Here is a 20,759-nt window from a genome sequence, read left to right on the forward strand (position 1 = left end):
ACGGGGAAGGGCCAGGGCGGGCTGGAGGCTGGAACCTGGCCCCTGGCGAGTCATTTTTGCCGAGCTGATGTAGGGCTGTCGGGGGCTTAGTGGCGGGCTGGGGGACACGGGGCTGGGACGGGGGCAGGTGGGGGGCAGAGGGGGGCCAGGCTTCAGCTCCGGAGCGTGTTCGTGGGGTTCAGTTTTGAGACGCCACCTCAAAGTCACATTTTTCGAATCGTGGTTTCAAGCGACTGATTAGATCAGCGGCCGGGGAAGTGTCACAGACACGTGGGCGGGGGCCGGGGTGGGGGGTGGGGGTGGCAGGACTGGGGGGTCTCTCTGCTCCTGTGCCCCCTCCCCTGCCCTCTGGCTCTCCCCAGCGCCCCCGAAGGTCTGTGGGCGGGGGGCGGCTCCCCTTTAGCTGTTCTCCCCCCACTCGGGCACCATGCCCACCCCGTGCACAGCGTGGTACTGGTGCGGCGAGAGGGTCCGAGGCACGCCGTGCGGGTAGAGGAACTCGGAGGGCTGCAGCCCGCCCGGGGACTGCACGCCCGTCTGCGGCCCGCACGGCCGGGGGGCCACGGGCGGGTGCGGCACGGGGCTCTGGTGCGGGAACATGCCCTCGGCCAGCTGCGGGGAGCCGTGGTTGGCCATGCCCGCCAGCCGGGGCACCAGCGGCCCCGAGGAGAAGTGGGCGGAGAAGTGCTGGTAGGGGAGCCGGTCCACGGGCGGCGGCACGGCGGCCACGGGGCAGCTGCTGTAGGACGGCACGGCCGGCCACGTGTTGCAGCTGATGTCCTCCAGGCTGGGCTCGCCGGCCGGCGCGGCGCTGGCGTACATGCAGGCCTGCCGCTGGCCCTGCTCTGTCCGGTACGCGGCGCCCAGGCCCTGCGGCGGGGCGTAGCTGGCCCGGTAGAAGGGCTCCTCCTCGCCGGGCGGCGTCTCCAGGTAGGGCTTCTTGTAGGGGTGGTCGGCACCGGGGGGACACTCGTCATCTGCGGGGATGGGGAGGGCGGGACACAGCGTGAGCCCCGAGGCGCGTGGAGGACGGACGGGGCTCTGCGCGGAGGGGTGCAGCCGGGGACCCTGGCACGCCCCGGGAAGAGGCACCGCTGTGTCTGGGAAGGAGGAAGGTGTGGGGTTCTAGCATGTTCCTGCCGGGGAGGCGGGTGCGGGTGCTCACCCAGAGAACCGGTGCTGGGGCCGGACTGATGATAGCACAGCGGGGAGGGTGTTTGTTTCCAAGGGAGGGTTCGATTCCGGGCACCCCGTAGGGTCTCCCAAGCACCGCCAGGAGGAATTCCTGAGTGCAGAGCCAGGAGTATCCCCTGAGCATGGCCGGGTGTGACCCAAAAAGCCAAAAAGTAAGAAAACAAAAACAGCCAGCCACATGTGCTAGGGGAAAAGGCAGCTCAGATAGAGAAGGGAGCACCAAATAAAGGGTGTTGGGATGATCCTCCCAGGTGGGAGAAGCATGCTGAAAGTAGTCTATAGACCAAACATGATTGCCACTCAAGGCCTCTCTTGCAAAACACAGTACCCGAAAGAAGAGAGAGAGAACAAGGGGGAATGCCCTGCCACAGAGGCAGGGTGGGATGGGGGGATGGACAGGGGGTGGGAGGGATGCTGGGACCCATGGTGGTGGGAAATGGGCGCTGGTGGAGGGATGGGTACTTGATCACTGTATAACTGAAACCCAAGCACAAAAATTTGTAAGTCTACAACTGTACCTCATGGTGTCTCACTAATAAAAATAAATCAATTAATTAAAAAAAACAAAGGACCAGAGGCTCAGTTCTCTTCCCTCCGTGAAGGGGGCCACAGGGTGGGGGGGGGTGGGGGGAAACTGCAGTGTAAGGCCCTCAGACTGCCACAGCCACGTAGAAGCATCATCCTCGTGCCCAGGAGAACTGCCCGCCGCATCCGGTTCTAGCACGTCACCTGTGCCCTCGTCAGCCCCGCCTGGGAGGCTGCTTGCTCCCACTCTCTGCCCCTGTTAGAGGCAAGAAAACGGGGGCTGCAGCTGGCCCCAGGGTAGCACCCCGGAGACAGGGCGGGTGTGGCCGGACCCAGGGCTCGAGCTGTGCTGAGCAGAGCCCCCCCGCCTGGGATGCCCCCAGCACCTCCCACACACACCCATCTCGGGGGTGCCCCAGGGAGCAGCGCTGGGGAATTCCCACCACAGTGGCTTCAATCAGCCTCCACCCAGACCCCGTCCTTCACTGGAATTTTTTTTTCTTTTTGGGTCACACCCGGTGATGCTCAGGGGTTACTCCTGGCTCTGCACTCAGGAATTGCTCCTGGCAGTGCTTGAGGGACTATATGGGATGCCGGGGATTGAACCCAGGTCATGCAAGGCAAACACCCTCCCTGCTGTGCTATCACTCGGGCCCCTTCGCTGGAATCTTAATATCCCTCCTCCCAAACCTGGAGCGTGACCGTCCTCCTCCTCCTCCTCCTCCTCCTCCTCCTCCTCCTCTTCCTCCTCCTCCTCCTCCTCCTCCCTCTCCTGGGACTCAATCTGGGTGAGCTAAGTCTGGGGCCAGAGCACAGGGGGACATTCAGGACCGCCCCCCCAGCACCGAGCGACCCCCGAGTCTGTGCCCCTGGGCATGGGTTGAACCGAAACCAGGACCAAAGGAAGTGTCAGTCCCGGGCCAGGAGACCCCACGAGGAAACCTTGGCTCCCAAGGGCTGCACCCCTCAACAGTGGGGGAAGGAGGAGGGAGAGAGGGGCAGGTAGCCCCAAACACAGTTCCAGCCTGGTGCTCCCCGGCTGTCCTCCCTCCCGCCTCCCGGAGGCAGAGACGGGCTGCCAGGGCTGTGGGCACCAAGACTGGCTCAGGCATGGGGCCTGACTCGCCGCCCACACTGGCATCACACTCTCAGCCTGTGGACACACCCCCGCCTCTGCCCAGCCCTGGGGTACAGCTGTGGGCAGAGCAGCTGTGTCGGGGGGAGCCCCAGGCCCCTCATCTGGGGGAGGGAAGCACACGTGGCACTCCCAAAATGCCACAAGACAGAGCACCGCCGGGGGGCTCAAGGGCTGAGCACAGGACACCCTGGGTGGACGCCTGTCCCTGAGCACTGAGCTGGGAGCAGCCCCCAGCACTCCAACATGCCCCCCCCCCAACCAAGAAGAAACCTCCAGACATTTCTGATGTTTCGTGATTTTTTTTTCCTTTTTGGGTCACGCCCGGCAATGCTCAGGGGTTCCTTCTGGCTCTGCACTCAGGAATTACTCCTGGCGGTGATCGAGGGACCATATGGGATGCCGGGAATCGAACCTTCGACGGCTGCGTGCAAGGCAAACGCCCTACCCGCTGTGCTATTGCTCCAGCCCCCTGATGTTTCGTGATTATTATCTGAGTCATTCACTCACCGTTCTCCAGCCCACTGATGCCAGCCCAGCGGCCAGCGCCCAGTCCGACAGCCCCGGCCAGCAGCAGAGGCCTCCCTGGACAGCCCTGTGGGGCCTCACACACACTCCTGCTGAGGGGCAGCTCAGACACAGCAGCGAGCCTCACGTGCATATCTGTGGGATGGGGAGTCGCCCTGGGTCCCCAGGAAGCCCCCCAGATGGCGGCCCCGCCGGGAACCTGCTCTCCTCTGCTCAAGCGCCTTCTAAGAAAACGCCACTCGAGGGTGAGCTTACGGGGCCACCAGCCACGCAGGACGGGGGGAGTGGCACAGGGGCCACACGGGAGCTGGAGACGAAGGGGTCCCCTACGCGGTCGCTGTGGGATTAGGGGGCAGTCTGAGGTGGGGAGCCTCACTTGACACCCCCCCCCAAATCCCGGCTTGGGAAACATCAGCCAGGCAGGCTTGTGAGGTGGCCGGGGGTTCCCTGAGAGAGCCTCTGAGAGACAGGTCTGTGCACTGTGCCCACCCCCGGGGACCCAGGAGGGCTCAGAGACAGTGCTCGGGGCCTGGGTTCGATCCCTGGCCCCACCTCGTCCCTCAGGCATAGCTGGGTATACCCCGAGTGGCCCCTAACAGTGCCTGGGCAGTTGCTAGAACAAACAAAAGAACTCCCCAAGCCCTCCCAGACGAGCTCGCTAGCGAGGAACAGGCCCGCCTCTCAAGAACACATTTGTCCATCCATCTGTGTCCCATCTGACACCCAACTCCAGCCCCCAAACAAGCAACGGAAGAAACCCAGCCACACTCCAGGTGCCTGGCCCCGCCAGATGGCTGAGCACTGACACACGAGCCTAGGGCCACATTCTTCACTCGCTCCGGAATTGTTTCTCTCTCTTTTCCCTCTTTTTCCCCCCCTTTCTTCATCTTCATGACACAGCTACCAGCCATTTCTCTGCTCCTCACCTCCCCCCCTTCTCCGCCCTGCACCCCCAAATCCATAAACCCAAATGTTTCCACTGTTGCTAGAATTGTAACCTTCGGGGTTTCCAATTCCAAGAGGGCGTTTCCCCTTTTTCAATAATAGAAAGTACAGCTGTGGGGCACCCTTGGCAAGAGAAAAAAAAAGAAAACAGCGCACACACCCCAACACACACACACACACACACACACACACACACACACGCACACACGCACACACGCCCACACAAAGCAAACGACCCCTTCCCGGGTTTCTGATCTCTTTCCAGATTTGTTAGAATGAAATAAGGAAGAATAATAGGAAAAGGCCCGAGCACATTTGGGAAAATCGTAAAATCGCACATTCCAGCGTTTCATGCCCCAAAGATGTGGTGCTGAGCGCAGGGGCGAGTGCAGGCCGCGGGGCTGATGAAAGCAAGCCCGGAGCCCACCACATTCCTGCCACCCGGACACACTCGGGCGAGAAACGCCCCCTGGACCTCAGGCTGCTTTGGGCTTAGCTCTGGGGGAGGGCAGGGGTCTTCCCGATCTGGGGGGCAGGACGACTACCCAGCGGCCGAGATCCCTCTCCTGCCCCGTGCACGCCCACAGTCGAGGGGTGAGTAAGGGGGTGGGGAAGAACCCACAGGGGCCCAGCAAGGGTGCGCTAAGCGTTGCACACACCCAGGGGACCCCGAGAGACACTGATTCTGGGCTTGAAGTCAGGACACGTTCTTCTCCCTTGCATTTCTTTCTTAGTTGGGGGGTGGGGTGCTCAGGGATAGCTCCCGCTGGGCACAGGGGAGGGGACCATACGCCAGGGCGGGTCCCCTGACAAGTGGTCGCCCACTGCGTCTCTCTGGTCCCTCCCTGCGTCCTTCTGGGACCAATAGGGCGAGTTCCATACTGTCTCCCACAGGCCGGGGCATCAAGGTGGTCCTGCCCACACAGCCCCCAGAGTCCACTGGGTGCCCTCAAGGCCCCAGCGAGAAACCGCGGTGGGGTCTTCCTGACCAAGACCCGAAGGAGACACTGTGGAGCAGGGCGCAGGCAGTCAGCGGCGGCCCCCAGCACAGCCCACCCCCGCGGTCCACTTCACAAGAACCCCTCGAGGCCACAGAATCCGAGAAAGGGGCAGCCTCGCCACGGATGGGGGCAGGAGGGAGGGAGGGGCTGGCCGGCAGCACTCCCCCCCCCCACCCCGGGGAAGGTCGAGAATGGGCACGCAGGACAGACCCTGGGGACTGCCACATCAGGGCGTGAGGCGTGCAGGGCTAAGGCCTTGGCACCGCTGACCCTGGTTCAGCCCCTGGGGTCAACTGTGGGCCGCTGAGCACTGCCAGCTGTGAGAACTGAGCACGTGGTGCAGCCCCCCAATCCCCACCCCCGACCCCAAAAGAAAAGGATCCAAAGTCCCCCACGTCCTCCCCCACTCGTCCACTGGTGGGGACCCACCAAAGGGCCCTTGCTCGGGGTCTGTTTCCCCCAGGGGCATGGAGTTCCTGGGAGCAGACAGCACCCCGCTCTCCCTCCTCCCTGCACCCGCTCTCCCTCCTCCCTGTACCCACTCTTTCTCCTCCCGGTGCCCTGCTCTCCCTCCTCCCTGTGCCCTGCTCTCCCTCCTCCCTGTGCCCTGCTCTCCCTCCTCCCTGCACCCGCTCTCCCTCCTCCCTGTACCCACTCTTTCTCCTCCCGGTGCCCTGCTCTCCCTCCTCCCTGTGCCCCGCTCTCCCTCCTCCCTGTGCCCCGCTCTCCCTCCTCCCTGTGCCCTGCTCTCCCTCCTCCCTGTGCCCTGCTCTCCCTCCTCCCTGTGCCCTGCTCTCCCTCCTCCCTGTGCCCTGCTCTCCCTCCTCCCTGCACCCACTCTCCCTCCTCCCTGCAGCTGCTCTCCCTCCTCCCTGTGCCCTGCTTCTCCCTCCTCCCTATAACCTGCTCTCCCTCCTCTCCCTCCTCCCTGCACCCACTCTCCCTCCTCCTTCTGCTCTGCTCTCCCTCCTCCATGCACCTACTCTCCCTCCTCCCTGTGCCATGCTGTCCCTCCTCCCTATAACCTGCTCTCCCTACTCCCTATGACCTGCTCTCCCTCCTCCCTGCACCCCACCCAGGTGTCAGGACTCTCGGGCCTGCCAGCTTGCCTGTCCTGCCACACAGCCTTGGGACTTGGCCTGACCCCGAGTGGGGGTGAGGCTCCTCCCAGCCCTTCCCGCCCTCTCCCTTCCCGCTTCCCCTTCTCCACAGCTGCATTGGGGGTTCCCTGGTGTCCCAGGGGGCAGCTGCGGCTGCAGGCGAAAGGGAGCCCAGCCCCCAGGAGGACCCGGACAAAGGGCCTGCTGGGTTTCTGCTCGGAGCTCGGGGGCAGAAGGCGGCTGGTCCACACGCAGCCCAGCCCTGCCCACCCTGGACCCCCCTCTGCGTCCCCCCACCTCGCTTCAGGGTGGCGACAATGACGGGAAGTCAGATAAAGGGGGACGGGGGGCCCCGCACCCACTTATCACGCCCCGGGAATCCCACGCTAGAAGGAAATCTTGGCTTCTCTCCTCCCCCACAGCCATGGCGGGCGGCGACGGGCGCTTCTGTCCCGAGCTGCGGAGTGGAGGGGCCTCGCAAGGTGCTCCCTGTGCCCTGGCACCCAGGCCTCAGGGAGGGAGAGGTTGGGGCCTGCTCATCTGCTGGTTGCTTTGGACTAGTGACTCAGCCTCTCTGAGCCTCGCTCTGTATCCATGGAAATAGGGGGGCCCTTCACCCTCAACTGCTCTGGGTCACCCCTGTACTTCTGCGTCCTTGCCCCCATGCCCTGGCTAGACACCACCATCCCGGCCGTAGCCGGGTCACCCTCATTGCCCTTCCTCCAGGGCACTGGCCCCTGTCCATCCAGGGCCTCCCCATCCCATCGGCTGCCTCGAGGGCCACAGGTCGCCCCTCCTGTCTGCACACACCCCGCGGGGGGCAGGACCCCATCTTCCTGCTTTCTCTTCACCCGCTTTCGCCTCCCTGAGCCCCCCAGAGCTCAGCCCAGCACCGTTCCCCCAAACTCACTCCACTCTGACCCTTCTCACCGAGCACACCCTGCTGGCCTGGGGGCCCAGGCCATGGACGTGGGGGAGCAGCACATGGTGGACGTCAGGCCTCTCCCCCAGGCCAGTGCTATGCTCCACGGCTGACGCGTCCCTGGGGTCCCCTCTGCCCCATCCACCAAGCCCGTCTCAGGACCAGACAACACTCACAGGTGCCCAGGTCACCCCACGTCACTTCCGAAGCCCCGTCGGAGGGTCCGTGCTCACCCCGGTTTGCAGGAAAAATAATACCAGGGGGCTAAAGAGCAGAGATCCTTCCCAGGCCCCACACAGGCAAGTGTCACCACTCGGGGGTGCTCCGAACGCATGCCTGCCCACCGCCGCTGCCCACTGCCCCCTTCGAAGGCCCCTTTCAAGATGCTGTTGTAAACATCCAGCCCAAACAAGCACCCGATGCTCTTCCCCTTCCTCCTCCCGGCTCAGGGTCTGGTATTAATTTCCCCCCAGGACTGACTCCTTAACTCAAACCTGGTGATGCTCCGGCCACATCCACGGCCCCTCCCGGGAGGAGGAGGAGGCGGCGGCAATAAGACCAGAGAGCGAAGCTAAAGGTAGAGAGAGAGGGGCTTGGGCTTCTGGCAAAGTCCACAGACCAGACTGGGGTTCAGGCCTGAGGGCCATCGGGAGCCTCAGTTTCCCCATTTGTCAAGGGGGTTCATGATGTCACCTGCTGATACGGTTCCTGCAAGCTTTGGGGGTCTATGATCAGGGTTTGCCACTGCACTGCACTGTCGTCGACTTGCTCGAGTGGGCCCAGTCATGTCTCCATTGTGAGATTTGTTGTTACTGTGTTTGGCATATCGAATACGCCACGGGGAGCTTGCCAAGCTTTGCCGTGCGGGCGAGATACTCTCGGTAGCTTGCCGGGCTCTACAAGAGAGGCGGAGGAATCGAACCCGGCCTGGCCGGGCTGGTCACTTGCAAGGCAAACGCCCTACCACTGTGCTATTGCTCCAGCCCCCGCCACATGGGGCAGAATCTCCGCGTGGGGACTTTGGGGAACCCTGAGAGCATCTGTCTCCAGCCCATCTGACAGTTGGTACGCTGGGGTGGGACCAGGGACCGGCTGGTGTCGTACCGCCCAGGCCTGGGTAATACAAGGAGCTTGCAGGGACATTTGGGACCCCCTCCCTGCAGTCACAGAACTGCCAACACCTAGGACAGCTCCTGGGTCGCCCCTCCCCACTGATAGGGTGACAGACGTCCAAGCGCCAGGATGAGCTCCCCGTCTTTCTTCCTGCCCACGGCCAGCCCTGGAGAAAAGGGTTTGGCTTAGGCTTTAACTTCCGGGTCTTTTTTTTTTCTAATTTGTTTTTTGGGTCACATCCGGCGATGCACAGGGATTATTCCTGGCAGTGCTCGGGGGACCCTATGGGATGCTGAGAATCGAACCTGGGTCAGCTGCATGCAAGGCAAATACCCTACCTGCTGTGCTATCGATCCAACCCTTGGGTCTTTTTTTTTTTTTTTGGTTCGTTTGCTTTTTTGTTTTAGGGCGTAGAGAGGGTGGGAGTTTGGGCCACCCCCAACAGTGCTCAGGGCTGACTCCTGGCTCTGTGCTCAGGGATCACTCCGGGCAGTGCTCAGGACAGACCCTACAGAGTGCTGGGGATGGAACCCGGGTCGGCTGCACACAAGGCAAATGCCCTCCCCGCTGTGCCAGCTCTCGGGCCCAGGGATCACTCCAGACGGGACGCCTTATGTGGCGTCGGGGACTGAACCCAGATTGACTGCATGCGAGGCAAATCCCTACTCCCACCCCAGCTTCTGGTTCTTAGGAAGGTCCTAAGAACCTGGGGCAGAGGCATAGTCCAGCAGAGAGGGCATTTGCCTTGCACACGGCCAACCCAGGTTCGATCCCCAGCATCCCTGTAGGGTCCCTTGAGTACCGGCAGGAGTGATTCTTGAGTGCAGAGCCAGGAGGACGCCCTGAGCATCCCCAGGTGAGACCCCAAAAGCCAAGAAGATCCAGGCACCGGGATTTTCCCGGCATCTACCTATGGCTGCAAGACCCATCAACCCCCTAAAGATAACGCACCCCGGGAAGTGACTAGTGGCGGCCACCCCTGACTCCGCACCACGCCCGCCAGACACCAGCCCTCTTGGGCCCTGAGCTTCTCCTGTTTGGGGAATGAGGCTGACAGGATGGAAGGGACTGGGCCGAGATTGCCGAGGGCAGCCCTCAGACACACATCTTTCTCTCTGCTTCCTCCCTGCGGCATCCAGAATCCTGCTGAGGACCCAGTTCCAAATGCTCCTGGGAACTAATCACAGCCGTTCCAGCCTCTGCGGGCTTCAGTACAGCTCACATTCGAACATAAACACGCAGGGTTGTGTGTCTTCCTCACCCACTCTCCCCCCACCCCCAGGAAAGGAAGTGCAGACGGAGGAGAGCCTCGTGGGCGTCACACTCACCTTTCCGCTTGGTGCAGTGGTAGAGGGGGCCGTGCTCCTGGGCCAGCGGGTAGGGGTTGGGCGGGGACAGCAGCTCCTGGGACGGGCCCGACACGCCGTTCTCACACTGGTACTGGGACCCCAGGTTGGAGGAGGTGGACAGCGCCCGGGGCTCGCTGCTGAAGGGGCTGTGGTTGGGGGCCACCTTCTGCCGCACGGTGCTCCTGGGGACCACTGGGTACTCTTTGCTGAAGGAGAGAAGACGGGAGAGACACTCCATCAGTTCCCCGCCCTGGGAGCCTCAAGGAGTATCCAGCGAGCTCGCGGCCCTGAGCTCGGCTGGGTATGTCGGAGAGGAAAAGAAGAAAAAGAAAAAGAAATAAAAAATGCCATCTGCCTGACATGCCCCTGGGCACCACCTTGAAACAAGCAAGATTATAACATAAAAGAAATAATAGGATGAGAAGAACAGCGTCTCTTTGTACAGGTCCGTTACCTCCTTGGTTAAGTTGATTCCGAGGTGCTTGATTTTCTGACGCATGATTGTGAACGCCATTGCCTGTTTTATATCACTTTCTTCTCTCTCCTATTTTTTGTGTATAGGGACGCCATGGATATTTGGGTACTGATTTTATAGACTGCGAGCCTGCGATGGTGGAGATAAGGGCCAGGAGGGTGGCCCCGTGGCTTGAAAGCTGATCTCATGTGCTGGGGGAAAAGGCAGCTGGGATGGAGAAGGGACCACTAAGTCAATGATGCTTGGGGGGCTCGCTCGGGATGGGAGATGTGTGCTGAAAGTAGGCTATGGACCAAACATGATGGCCACTTAGTACCTGTATTGCAAACCATAACACCCAAAAGGAGAGAGAGAGAGAGAGAGAGAGAGAGAGAGAGAGAGAGAATGTGTCTGCCACTGAGGCAGGGGGTGGGAAGGGGTTGGGGTGGTGGGAGGGACACTGGGAACATTGGGGGTGGAGAGTGGGGAGTGGAGAGTGGACGGATGGGTGCCTGAACATTGTTTGATTGAAACGTAGCACTGCACCGTAGCAATGTCCTCCTGTTGTTCATCGATTTGCTCGAGCGGGCCCAGTAACGTCTCCATTGTGAGACGTGTTTGGCATATCGAATACTCCACGGGGAGCTTGCCAGGCTTTGCCGTGCGAGCGAGATACTCCTGGTAGTTTGCCGGGCTCTCCAAGAGGGGCGGAGGAATCGAATCTGGGCCGACCGGGTTGGCCGCGTGCAAGCCAAATGCCCTACCCACTGTGCTATCACTCCAGCAATCATGAAAATCTGTAAGTCTGTAACTGTATCTCACAATGATTCACTAAAATAAAATATTTTTTTTAAAATATGAAAACAAAAAGGAACAGTGTCTCTTCGTGCTCATGGATCCCGACAGAACATCAGCGTTTCCCTCTGCTCTGGAGGCGGCAGCCAGACGGAAACCCTTCATGCTCCCCCTGGGTTGCACGCCTTGAGCGTCCCCCCAAAATCTGAGCCGCAGCCCCTCTTAGATTGCTCCCAGAGCCCAGCACGTTTGTCCATACCACCTCTGGCAACCTACTGTGCCAACTGCAAATCACTGCAATAGTTTTGTTTGTGTATGCAATCTATGTGTATTTGTTTGATGAGAGGCTGGGGGTGAGGGGTCGTAGCTGTGCTCAGGGCTGACTCCTGGTTCTGTGCTCAGGGATCACTCCTGGCAGGGCTCAGGGCAGCCTACGGGGATGCCAGAGACTGAACTCGGCAGGAGAGGTGGGGCAGGAGCGATAGTACAACAGGGAAGGCGTTTGCCTTGCACACGGCCAACCCAGGTTCAATCCCCGGCATCCCATAAGGTCCCCCGAGCAAGCACCACCAGGAGTCATTCCTGAGTGCAGTTCCAGGACTAAGCCGAGCATTGCCGGGTGTGACTCCCAAAAAGAAGCCAAAAGAGAGAGAGAGAGAGAGAGAAGAGAGAGACTAAACCCAGGTGGGCCACATGCAAAACAGGCACCTCACCTGCTGTTCTCTCTCTGATTTGCAACTGACACATTGCAGAACACGCGTTTATAATCCTCTGGTTCTCAGAAGGGTCCAACGGGCTCGGTGACGCGGCCTGAGAGATGGGGAACCTCCCCCTGGGCGTGCAGGGAGGGCTCGGGGCTGGGTCACCTGCCTGGCAGCCGTGGGACCGTGAGTTGGATCCCAGGCCCCGCCCCACATGCCAAGCGTGATCTCCGGGGGGCTGCAGGCATCACGGTGAACACGTGCCACCACCCTTGGACACGGCAGCAACGACAAAAGGGGAAGAGGAGCCCTGCCTGGACACACATGGACCCGTGACCCCTTGCTTGGTTGTCGCGCTTGCCATGACCAGGAACCGAGTGACTCTGAACTCTAACATTGTATATTGGGGGAGGGTCTCCCAAGTCAAGCTCAGGGGACCCTCCAGCGACTCAACTTTCAGCCGATTGGGCCTGAGGATGGGGCCGCTTGGACACGTGGGGTCAGGGATTACCCAGGCCTCCAGCGCTGATCCCAGGGATGCTTGGGGGGGGGGGGGGGCAGGAACATGAGGTGCTGGAGGTCAGACCTGGGTAATCCCTGGGTGGGCTACGTGCAGATCAGGTGCCTTCGCCCCTGATCAAACCTCTGGGCCCTTGACTAGAGAGTTGAAGTCTGAGTTCCCCCACCAGTCGAGGTCATTTCCTGAGCAGGAACGTCAGTGAAAGGAAGGGGCGGCTGTTGCTTCCCCCCAAGGCTGTTAGCGTCAAAGCTTCCCTCACGGCACAGAGATGCACCCCAGAAATCAGCTCCCTGGACGGAAGGCTCCCCTGGAGCCGTGTGCTGAGAGGGGCCTCCTTCGCTGCTTCGTCCTGTCTCTCATGCCCACTTCACAGATGGGGCAAATGGAGGCCAAGGTTCCCAAGGGCTGGAGAGAGACTCCGCAGCCCACACCCTCACCCCCTAGACCCTATTTCTCCTCTCCCACTGGCTAAACAGAGCTCTCCACCGTTGAGACCCCTCGAGCTTGGAGGGGGGCACCCAAGACGCCTCTCTGTCCCCCACCCCACCCCCCTGCCCTGAGTCCAGGGAGTGTGGCGGCTCCGCTGCTGCCCCTGCCTTGGTCAAGTGTCACCGGTACGGGGCCACGGGGCATCTACCAAGTTTCCAGGAAGCCACGGAGCTCTCGGGACACGCAGGAGTCTCCCAACTGAGCTTCCCGTGGTGGTGGGGGGGTGCGGGGTGAGGGGTCATCCCCGACCCCTGTGGGGGGCCATCCCCAGCCGCCCTGGCCCTCCCTGGAGGCCCCGAGGAACGGAATTCGCTTTATATCCTGATTGCGCAGCTCCGGCTGTGTCATGGAAAGAGGCGGAGACGCTGGGCCTGTGAGACGCATCAGGAAGACCCCTCCCCAAGACCCTCCCTCGGGGCCCAGCGGTGAGCCCGGGGCTACCCCAGCACCCCAAAGCCGCAGGGGAGCTCTTGCACTCGGCGGCTCTTCAGGGGAACTTTTTAATTTTTTTTTAATTAAAGCAAATAACTCCCCAAAAATGTTGGCTGGGGACTTTACGACAGAACCATCAATGGGCTCGCCGGTCCCGGCCCACCCGCCCGCCAGACCACAGGCGGCCCTCGGGACGGGCGGCTCTGGATTACTGGCGTCATCCCCGACCGCCGCCCCAGACAGCACGCGCCTCCCGGGTGCCCCCCCGCCCCCCGCGGGCTGTCCCGGCTCTGCTCTCAGGGCCTGACTCACGCGGCCCTGGCCCGACCCACACAGGCCAGCACAGGAGGGGCAGGTGACCCCCAGGGCAGGTGACCCGCGGGAAGCGGCCGAGGCAGAGGGAAGGAGAGGCCACGATCCGGACAGGGCCTCACTGGGCCCGGGGGGAGCGGACAGCCACTCTGCAGGAGGACCGCGTCCTGGAGAAACCTGGGAGGGGCTGGCCCTCCCCTCACGTGCCTGGTCCTCCTCCCCACCCCTCCTCCTGCTCCTCCTCCTTCTCCTTCTCCTCCTCTTCCTCCCCATCCTCCTTCTCCTCGTCCCCCTCCTGATCTTCCTCCTCCTCCTCCTCTCCCTCCCCCTCCTCCCCTTCCCCCTTCCCCTCTTCTTCCTCCTGCTGCTCCTCCTCCTTCTCCTCTTCCTCCCCATTCTTGCTATTCTCCTCATCCTCCTCCTCCAACTCCTCCTACTTCTCCTCGTCCTCCCCATCCTCCTTCTTCTCCTCCTCGTCCCCCTCCTGATCCTCCTCCTGCTCCTCCTCCTCTCTTCCTCCTCGTCCTCCCCATCCTCCTGTCCCTCCTTCTCCTCTTCCTCCTTGTCCTCCCCGTCCTCCCCCTCCTCCTTCTTTTCCTCCTTGTCCCCCTCCTCTCCCTCCCCCTTCCCCTCTTCCTCCTCCCACTCCTCCTCCTCTTCTTCCTCCTCATCCTCTCCTCCTCCTCCTCGTCCTCCCCATCCTCCTGTCCCTCCTTCTCCTCTTCCTCCTTGTCCTCCCCGTCCTCCTCCTCCTGCTCCTCCTTCTTCTCCTCCTTGTCCCCCTCCTGATCCTCCTCCTGCTCCTCCTCCTCTCCTCCTCCTCGTCCTCCCCATCCTCCTGTCCCTCCTTCTCCTCTTCCTCCTTGTCCTCCCCGTCCTCCTCCTCCTTCTTTTCCTCCTTGTCCCCCTCCTGATCCTCCTCCTCTCCCTCCCCCTTCCCCTTCCCCTTCCCCTCTTCCTCCTCCTGCTCCTCCTCCTCTTCTTCCTCCTCATCCTCTCCTCCTCCTCCTCTCCCTCCCCCTTCCCCTCTTCCTCCTCCCACTCCTCCTCTTCTTCCTCCTCATCCTCTCCTCCTCCTCCTCGTCCTCCCCATCCTCCTGTCCCTCCTTCTCCTCTTCCTCCTTGTCCTCCCCGTCCTCCTCCTCCTCCTTCTTTTCCTCCTTGTCCCCCTCCTGATCCTCCTCCTCTCCCTCCCCCTTCCCCTTCCCCTTCCCCTTCCCCTCTTCCTCCTCCTGCTCCTCCTCCTCCTCTTCTTCCTCCTCGTCCTCTCCTCCTCCTCCTCTTCCTCCCCCTCCCCCGCCTCCTCCCCCTCCTCCCCCACCTCTTCCTCCTCCTCCTCCCCCTCCTCCCCGCCATCCTTCTCAGGGCCCTCTGTGCCAGTCACGGCACTAGCTGACATCCGGGCTCCCTCCTCGGATGCTGGGAAGAATTTCCATTTCAGGAGGCCCGAGAGAAAGCTCAAGGGCTGCCCCCCCCCCCCCCCCGCCTCGGCTTTGCACACAGGAAGCCCCAGTTAGATCCCTGGCCCTGAGCGTGGCCGGGTGGGGCCTCCCAAAGCCAAAAACAGCAAATCAAACGCCCCGTTTCAATGGAGGTGCTTACAAGAAACTGGGGCAGAAGGGGCTGAGGCAATCCAGGGGGAGAGGGCGTGTGCCTTGCACAAGGCTGGCCTGGGCTTGATCCCCCACATTCCACAGGGCCCCCCGAGTCCACCAAGAGTGATCCCTGAGCACAGTGCCGGGGCAAGCCCTGAGCACCGCTGGGTGTGGCGCCAAAACAACCCTCGAAAAGTCGATCGATGAAATAAAGAACTTGGGGGAGGGCTGGAGAAACCGGATAGGGAAGCAGGCTCTCGGCTTGCCTGTCGCTGAGGCTACCTTGAATGTCCAGCACCACAAATGGACCCCAAAGCACAGCCAGGGCTCACACCCCAGAAGTGCCAGGGATATAGCCCCTAACCGTGGCCTCAAAACCAAAGTCATCACAATAAATGAACGGAAGAATGAACAGAGATGGGGCTGGAGCGACAGCACAGCGGGTAGGGCTTTTGCCTTGCACACGGCCAACCCGGGTTCGATTCCCAGCATCCCATATGGTCCCCTGAGCACCGCCAGAGGTAATTCCTGAGTGCAGAGCCAGGAGTGACCCCTGTGCATCACCAGGTGTGACCCAAAAAAAGCCAAAAAAAAAATGAATGAACAGAGTTTAGAGAAACTGAGGGAGTCTGAGCCTTGAGGGCCACATAGAGTCCCCCAAGCATCGCCATGTGTCACCCAGAAACAAAAAAAAATGGAAAAAGAAAGGGAGAAAGAACAAAGGAAGGAAGGGAGGAAGAAATTGCGGCCCAGAGAGGTTCAGCAACTGGACCCAGGTCACACAGCTAAGAGTCCGCCTAAGTCTGGGTCCTTCTCCCAAGGTCCTGTGAGCCGAGAGGCCAGAGGAAAAGGGCCACCAACCCCCGGACCCACAGACACAGTGCTCCCACAGCCACCGAGCTAGACGGGGTGGTGGCCAGCAGGTGCCCACGTCTTGGCCGGCACAGCCGCTGCCCCAAAGCAAGCAGCACCTTCTGCTGGGCCGGGCGCCCGGACCCCGCACCCCAGCTCAGGTCCCCGCCTCTCCCCGCCGCGGCCCCGAGCGGGTGTGATGAATGACAGCATTGTCACGCGTCCGGGTCGTAAAATATTACGAGCACACGTGGTGCCGCGGCCGAGCGGGCCAGCGCACTTTCCACTCCGCGCGCTCAATCGGCCTTTCAAGGGCAGGTGGCCAGGGCAGGGCGGGCGGGGAGGAGGGCGCGGGTGGGACCCCCACCCCAGGCCCCCGCCCACTCCATCCGGGTAGGCTTCGGCCAACAAGGAAAGCAGAGGTCTGGGGCCAGTTCTGGGGGGGCCGAACCCCTTCCCGGCCAGTGCCCCGTCCGGGAGAGCTTCTGTTCTTGGGAGGTGAGCACTGGAACGTGAGCCCCGGGCGCTGGCCGCGGAGGGATGTGGCCCCGCGCATGCCCAGAAAAGAAACCACCACCCCATACGGCACCAGGGCTAGACCGCCGCGGTCCAGACTGGGGCACCCTCGGGAGACGGGGCCACTCTCCTTTGGAGACAAGGAGTCTCTTGTTCAAGCTGGGCATGGGGGCCGGGAACTGGCCTACGGAGCTCTGACCCAGTGGCCTTCTGAGCACTGCTTGGGGAGAGCACCCACAACCCTCCCCCCCCAAAAAGGGCACAAAACAGAGAAATAAATAAACCTAATCTTGGTGTTATTTCCCACCCGACAGTCACTCCGAGGTCAGGCTCTGGTGTCACAGATGTTTCTGGTTTCCCTTTCCCGGCCCCTGTGGGGCCCTCTGGGCTCTGACTATATGTGCCTCAGTCTCCCTGCCTGTAATATGGGTCTACAGAGCATTGGCACCCACCGGGGCTGTATCATGACCCAGACACGGAAAGGTTTAGCGCATATGTGGGGACACGCTGTTCCAGCAACACCCGCCTATGAATCACGAGTAATTACGTTTTGAGGCACAAACTTTTACCATGCAAGTCAGCTGGATGGCCTGAGAACCCCCCACACCCCCCCCGCCAGGATGAAACCTTAGAGCTGGCTGGTCATTTCCTAGGGAGGGTCCATCCTGGCAACTGGGACTCAAAATGGATCTGGGATCTTTTTTTTTTAAGAAATAGGATTTTACCATAATGCCCATAAGGACAGAGAGGGGAGGAGGAGGAGGAGGAGGAGGAGGAGGAGGAGGAGGAAGAGGAGGAGGAGGAGGAGGAGGAGGAGGAGAAGAAGAAGAAGAAGAAGAAGAAGAAGAAGAAGAAGAAGGAGGAGGAGGAGGAGGAGGAGGAGGAGGAGGAAGAGGAAGAGGAGGAGCAGGAGGAGGAAGAAGAGGAGGAGGAAGAGGAAGAGGGGGAGGAGGAGCAGGAGGAGGAAGAAGAGGAGGAGGAAGAGGAGGAGGAGGAGGGGAAGAGGAGGAGAAGGAGGAGGAGGAAGGAGGAGGAGGAGGAGGAGGAGGAGAGAGAAGAAGGAGGAGGAAGGAGGAAGGAGGAGGAGGAGGAGGAAGAGGAGGAGAAGAGAAGAAGAAGAGGAGGAGGAGGAGGAGGAGGAGAAGAGGAGGAGGAGAAGAAGAAGAAGGAGGAGGAGGAGGAGGAGGAGGAAGAAGAGGAGGAGGAGGAAGAGGAGGAGGAGGAAGAGGAGGAGGAGGAGGAGGAGGAGAAGAAGAAGAAGAAGAAGAAGAAGAAGAAGGAGGAGGAGGAGGAGGAAGAGGAAGAGGAGGAGCAGGAGGAGGAAGAAGAGGAGGAGCAAGAGGAAGAGGGGGAGGAGGAGCAGGAGGAGGAAGAAGAGGAGGAGGAAGAGGAGGAGGAGGAGGAAGGAGGAGGAGGAGGAAGAGGAAGAGGTGGAGGAGGAGCAGGAGGAGGAAGAGGAGGAGAAGAAGGAGGAAGAAGAGGAGGAGGAGGAGGAAGAGGAGGAGGAGGAGAGGAGGAGAAGGAGGAGGAGAAGGAGGAGCAAAGTCTTCCGTAGAGGCAAGAAGATAGGAAGGAAACTGGGGGACATTTGGTGGTGGGAAATGTACACTGGTGAAGGAACAGGTGCTCGAATATTATATAACTGAAACGCAATCATGAACAAATTTGTAACTGCATCTCACTCTGATTTCATTTTTAAAAATAATTTTTTTTAAAAAAGGAAAACATAAGGGGGCTGGAGAGGTAACGCGGGGGTAAGGCACTAGCCTTGCACACGGCCAACCTAGTCCCAGCCCCAGCACCCCTCACTCCCGAGCCCTAGCAGGAGTGATCCCCAAAGCAGAGTCAGAGCCCTGAGCACAGCTGAGTATGTCCCCCAAAACAAAAAAATGCTTTAAGGGTTTATGGGTCTTGCTCCACAGATGCTTCTGGAACTGCGGGGAGGCGCGCTGGCGAGAATGATCTCTAACAGCCCTGCACCCCCGCACAACGGCAACGCCGGGCCCAGGCTTAGGGATAACGGGGGAGGAAACGCCTGTGGGAAGAAGCTGGGGTGAGGTTGGTGCCCCCTGAATTCCGGACAGACTCGGGAAGGGCCAGGACGCCCGGGGGAGGAGCTGAGCCTTTTGGTCCCGTTGCATAAAACGTGTCTGAGCTTTTGTTGGGGCCAAACCCAGCAGCGCTTCTGGCTCTGTGCTCGGGGGTCGCTCCTGGGAACCACGTGGAATGATGGGGTCCTCCCAGAGCACACCTGCCCCTGGAAACTTCCCCCCTGCCCCAGATTAAATTTGGGGGGGCTTTTTGGGTCATACCGAGCAGTGTTCAGGGGTTCCTCCTGGCTCTGCACTCAGGAATTACTCTTGGCGGTGCTCAGGGGACCCTATGGGATGGCGGGTATCAAACCCAGGTCGGCCGCATATAAGGCAAATGCTCTCTCCACTGGACTGTCGCTCTGGCCCCCAGATTATTATTATTATTATTATTATTATTATTTTGCATCATACCCAGGGATACACAGGTGTTACTCCTGGCTCATGCATTCAGGAAAAACTCCTGGCAGTGCTTGGGGGACCATATGGGATGCTGAGAATCAAACCCGGGTAGGCCGTGTGCAAGGAAAATGCCCTACCTGCTGTACTGTCGCTCGAACCCTCCTCCCCAGATTAAATCTTAACAGCACAAACTTCATCTCTGCTACACTCGCACACTCTCACACACTCATGCACACCCACACACTCATACACTCATGCACACCCACCCACACACACTCACACATTCACACACTCCCGCACACCCACCCATTCAGACATGCTGATACACTCATGCACACGTGCACTCTCGCACACACCCACACACTCCTATACCCGCGCGAGCACACTCCCGCACCCCTGCACTCACCCTGTTCCTCTCTCCCCTCAGACACGCAGCTCTGCAGAGCAGGACCCTGGGCTCAGAAGCAGATGTCGCAGCTGAGTGACAGACGGGGGAGGGGCCCTGTCCTGAGCATCACTACCCACCCAACAGCCATGACCACCCCCGCCCCAGAGAGGACAAACTTCCGTTTCCAACTTAGACTGGTGCACACTTGGCCCACACCAGCCCCCCTCACGAACAGCGAGGTGCAGGGGTTGGGGCAGGGAGTGACGCCCCAGTAGGGCCCTGCAGCCCACTGGGCATTAGTATCAGTGGACGCTCCTGCCCCTTCACCTGTGGTTCAGTTGCCAGTTTGCTGGACGCCCCTGCGGGGTTCATCTAAGGAGGGAAGGAAGGTTCAGGTGGAGGGGGGAGGCCCTGGAGGGGTCCCAGACCCCCCGGGTGCCTGGAGACAGTTTGAAACACATCTCCTACGTGTACCTTGAGAGTCGTGGCTTGAACGAGATTTCCCAGAGGGGTCTGGGGCCCGACGGAGGAAGGAGGGGCCGAGATGAGAATGGTTGCCCCTTTGCAGGGTGGGTGTTTGAGTGGGAGGCAGAGACGCTCGCAGACGAGCCAGCAACATGCATCTGGGATACCTTGAGCCCCCCAAACTTTACTGCCCGGTTCCCAGGCTGGAGGGCTGGGGGGTTCACAATGCAAGCTGGCCAAGGTCCAGTTTGGGGTACCCATTCTGGGCTGTCCCAGCTGCAGCTGGAGAGAGGGGCAGCAGCCTCAGTGCATCCTGAAGGGCGCTGAGCCCCCCAAGCCAGCCCTACCGCCAGCCCTCTAACCCTCACTATGGGCTCTTGGCTGGGGTCACAGCTGACAGTGCTCAGGGTCACTCCTGGTGAGCTCCAGGGACCCTGTGGGATGCCGGGGACTGAACGTGGGTCAGCCGCACACAAGGCAAATGCCCTCCCCGCTGGACTACCCCTCTGGCCCCCTCCAGGCTCTTGGCGGTGGACAGGGCAGGAGCTGTTCCCAAACACTAGGCTCTGGCCAGGCAGGTGGGCGAGGGTGATGTCCCACTGCAGATGGGAGGTCGCCTGGGGCAGTGGGGGGCTGTGGGCTCCCCCTCCTCACAGCCCTGTCTCAGCCCCCAGCACCCCTCCAGCGTGGGCTGAGTCAGATGCTGAGTGGCATCCTCTGACAGTGACTACGCTCGAGGACACGGGCTCCCTGCCCCTTCCCCTGGAATCCGAGCCCCCCTTTAAGTCCCCTTGGGGGGCTGGAGCGATGGCACAGCGGGGAGGGCATTTGCCTTGCATGTGGCCGACCCAGGTTCGATTCCCAGCATCCCATAGGGTCCCCCGAGCACTGCCAGGAGTGATTCCTGAGTGCAGAGCCAGGAGAAACCCCTGAGCA

The 20,759-nt window shown here is 61.0% G+C and overlaps 1 protein-coding gene across 1 annotated transcript in view; it reads right to left on the reverse strand.

The window, feature by feature from the left end:
* Nucleotides 1–399: 399 nt before the first annotated feature.
* Nucleotides 400–20,759, reverse strand: part of TBX5 (T-box transcription factor 5) — a 44,788-nt gene continuing 24,428 nt past the window's right edge. Inside the window, exons 7-8 of the mRNA XM_056108000.1 lie at nucleotides 9,792–10,018; nucleotides 400–977 (exon numbers count right to left, since the gene is read on the reverse strand). Of these exons, the coding sequence (XP_055963975.1) occupies nucleotides 400–977; nucleotides 9,792–10,018 (805 nt within the window). The remainder of the gene's footprint in view (nucleotides 978–9,791; nucleotides 10,019–20,759) is intronic.

This window comes from Sorex fumeus, unplaced genomic scaffold, assembly GCF_029834395.1.
Source record: "Sorex fumeus unplaced genomic scaffold, SorFum_2.1 ptg000189l, whole genome shotgun sequence".
Taxonomy (NCBI): domain Eukaryota; kingdom Metazoa; phylum Chordata; class Mammalia; order Eulipotyphla; family Soricidae; genus Sorex; species Sorex fumeus.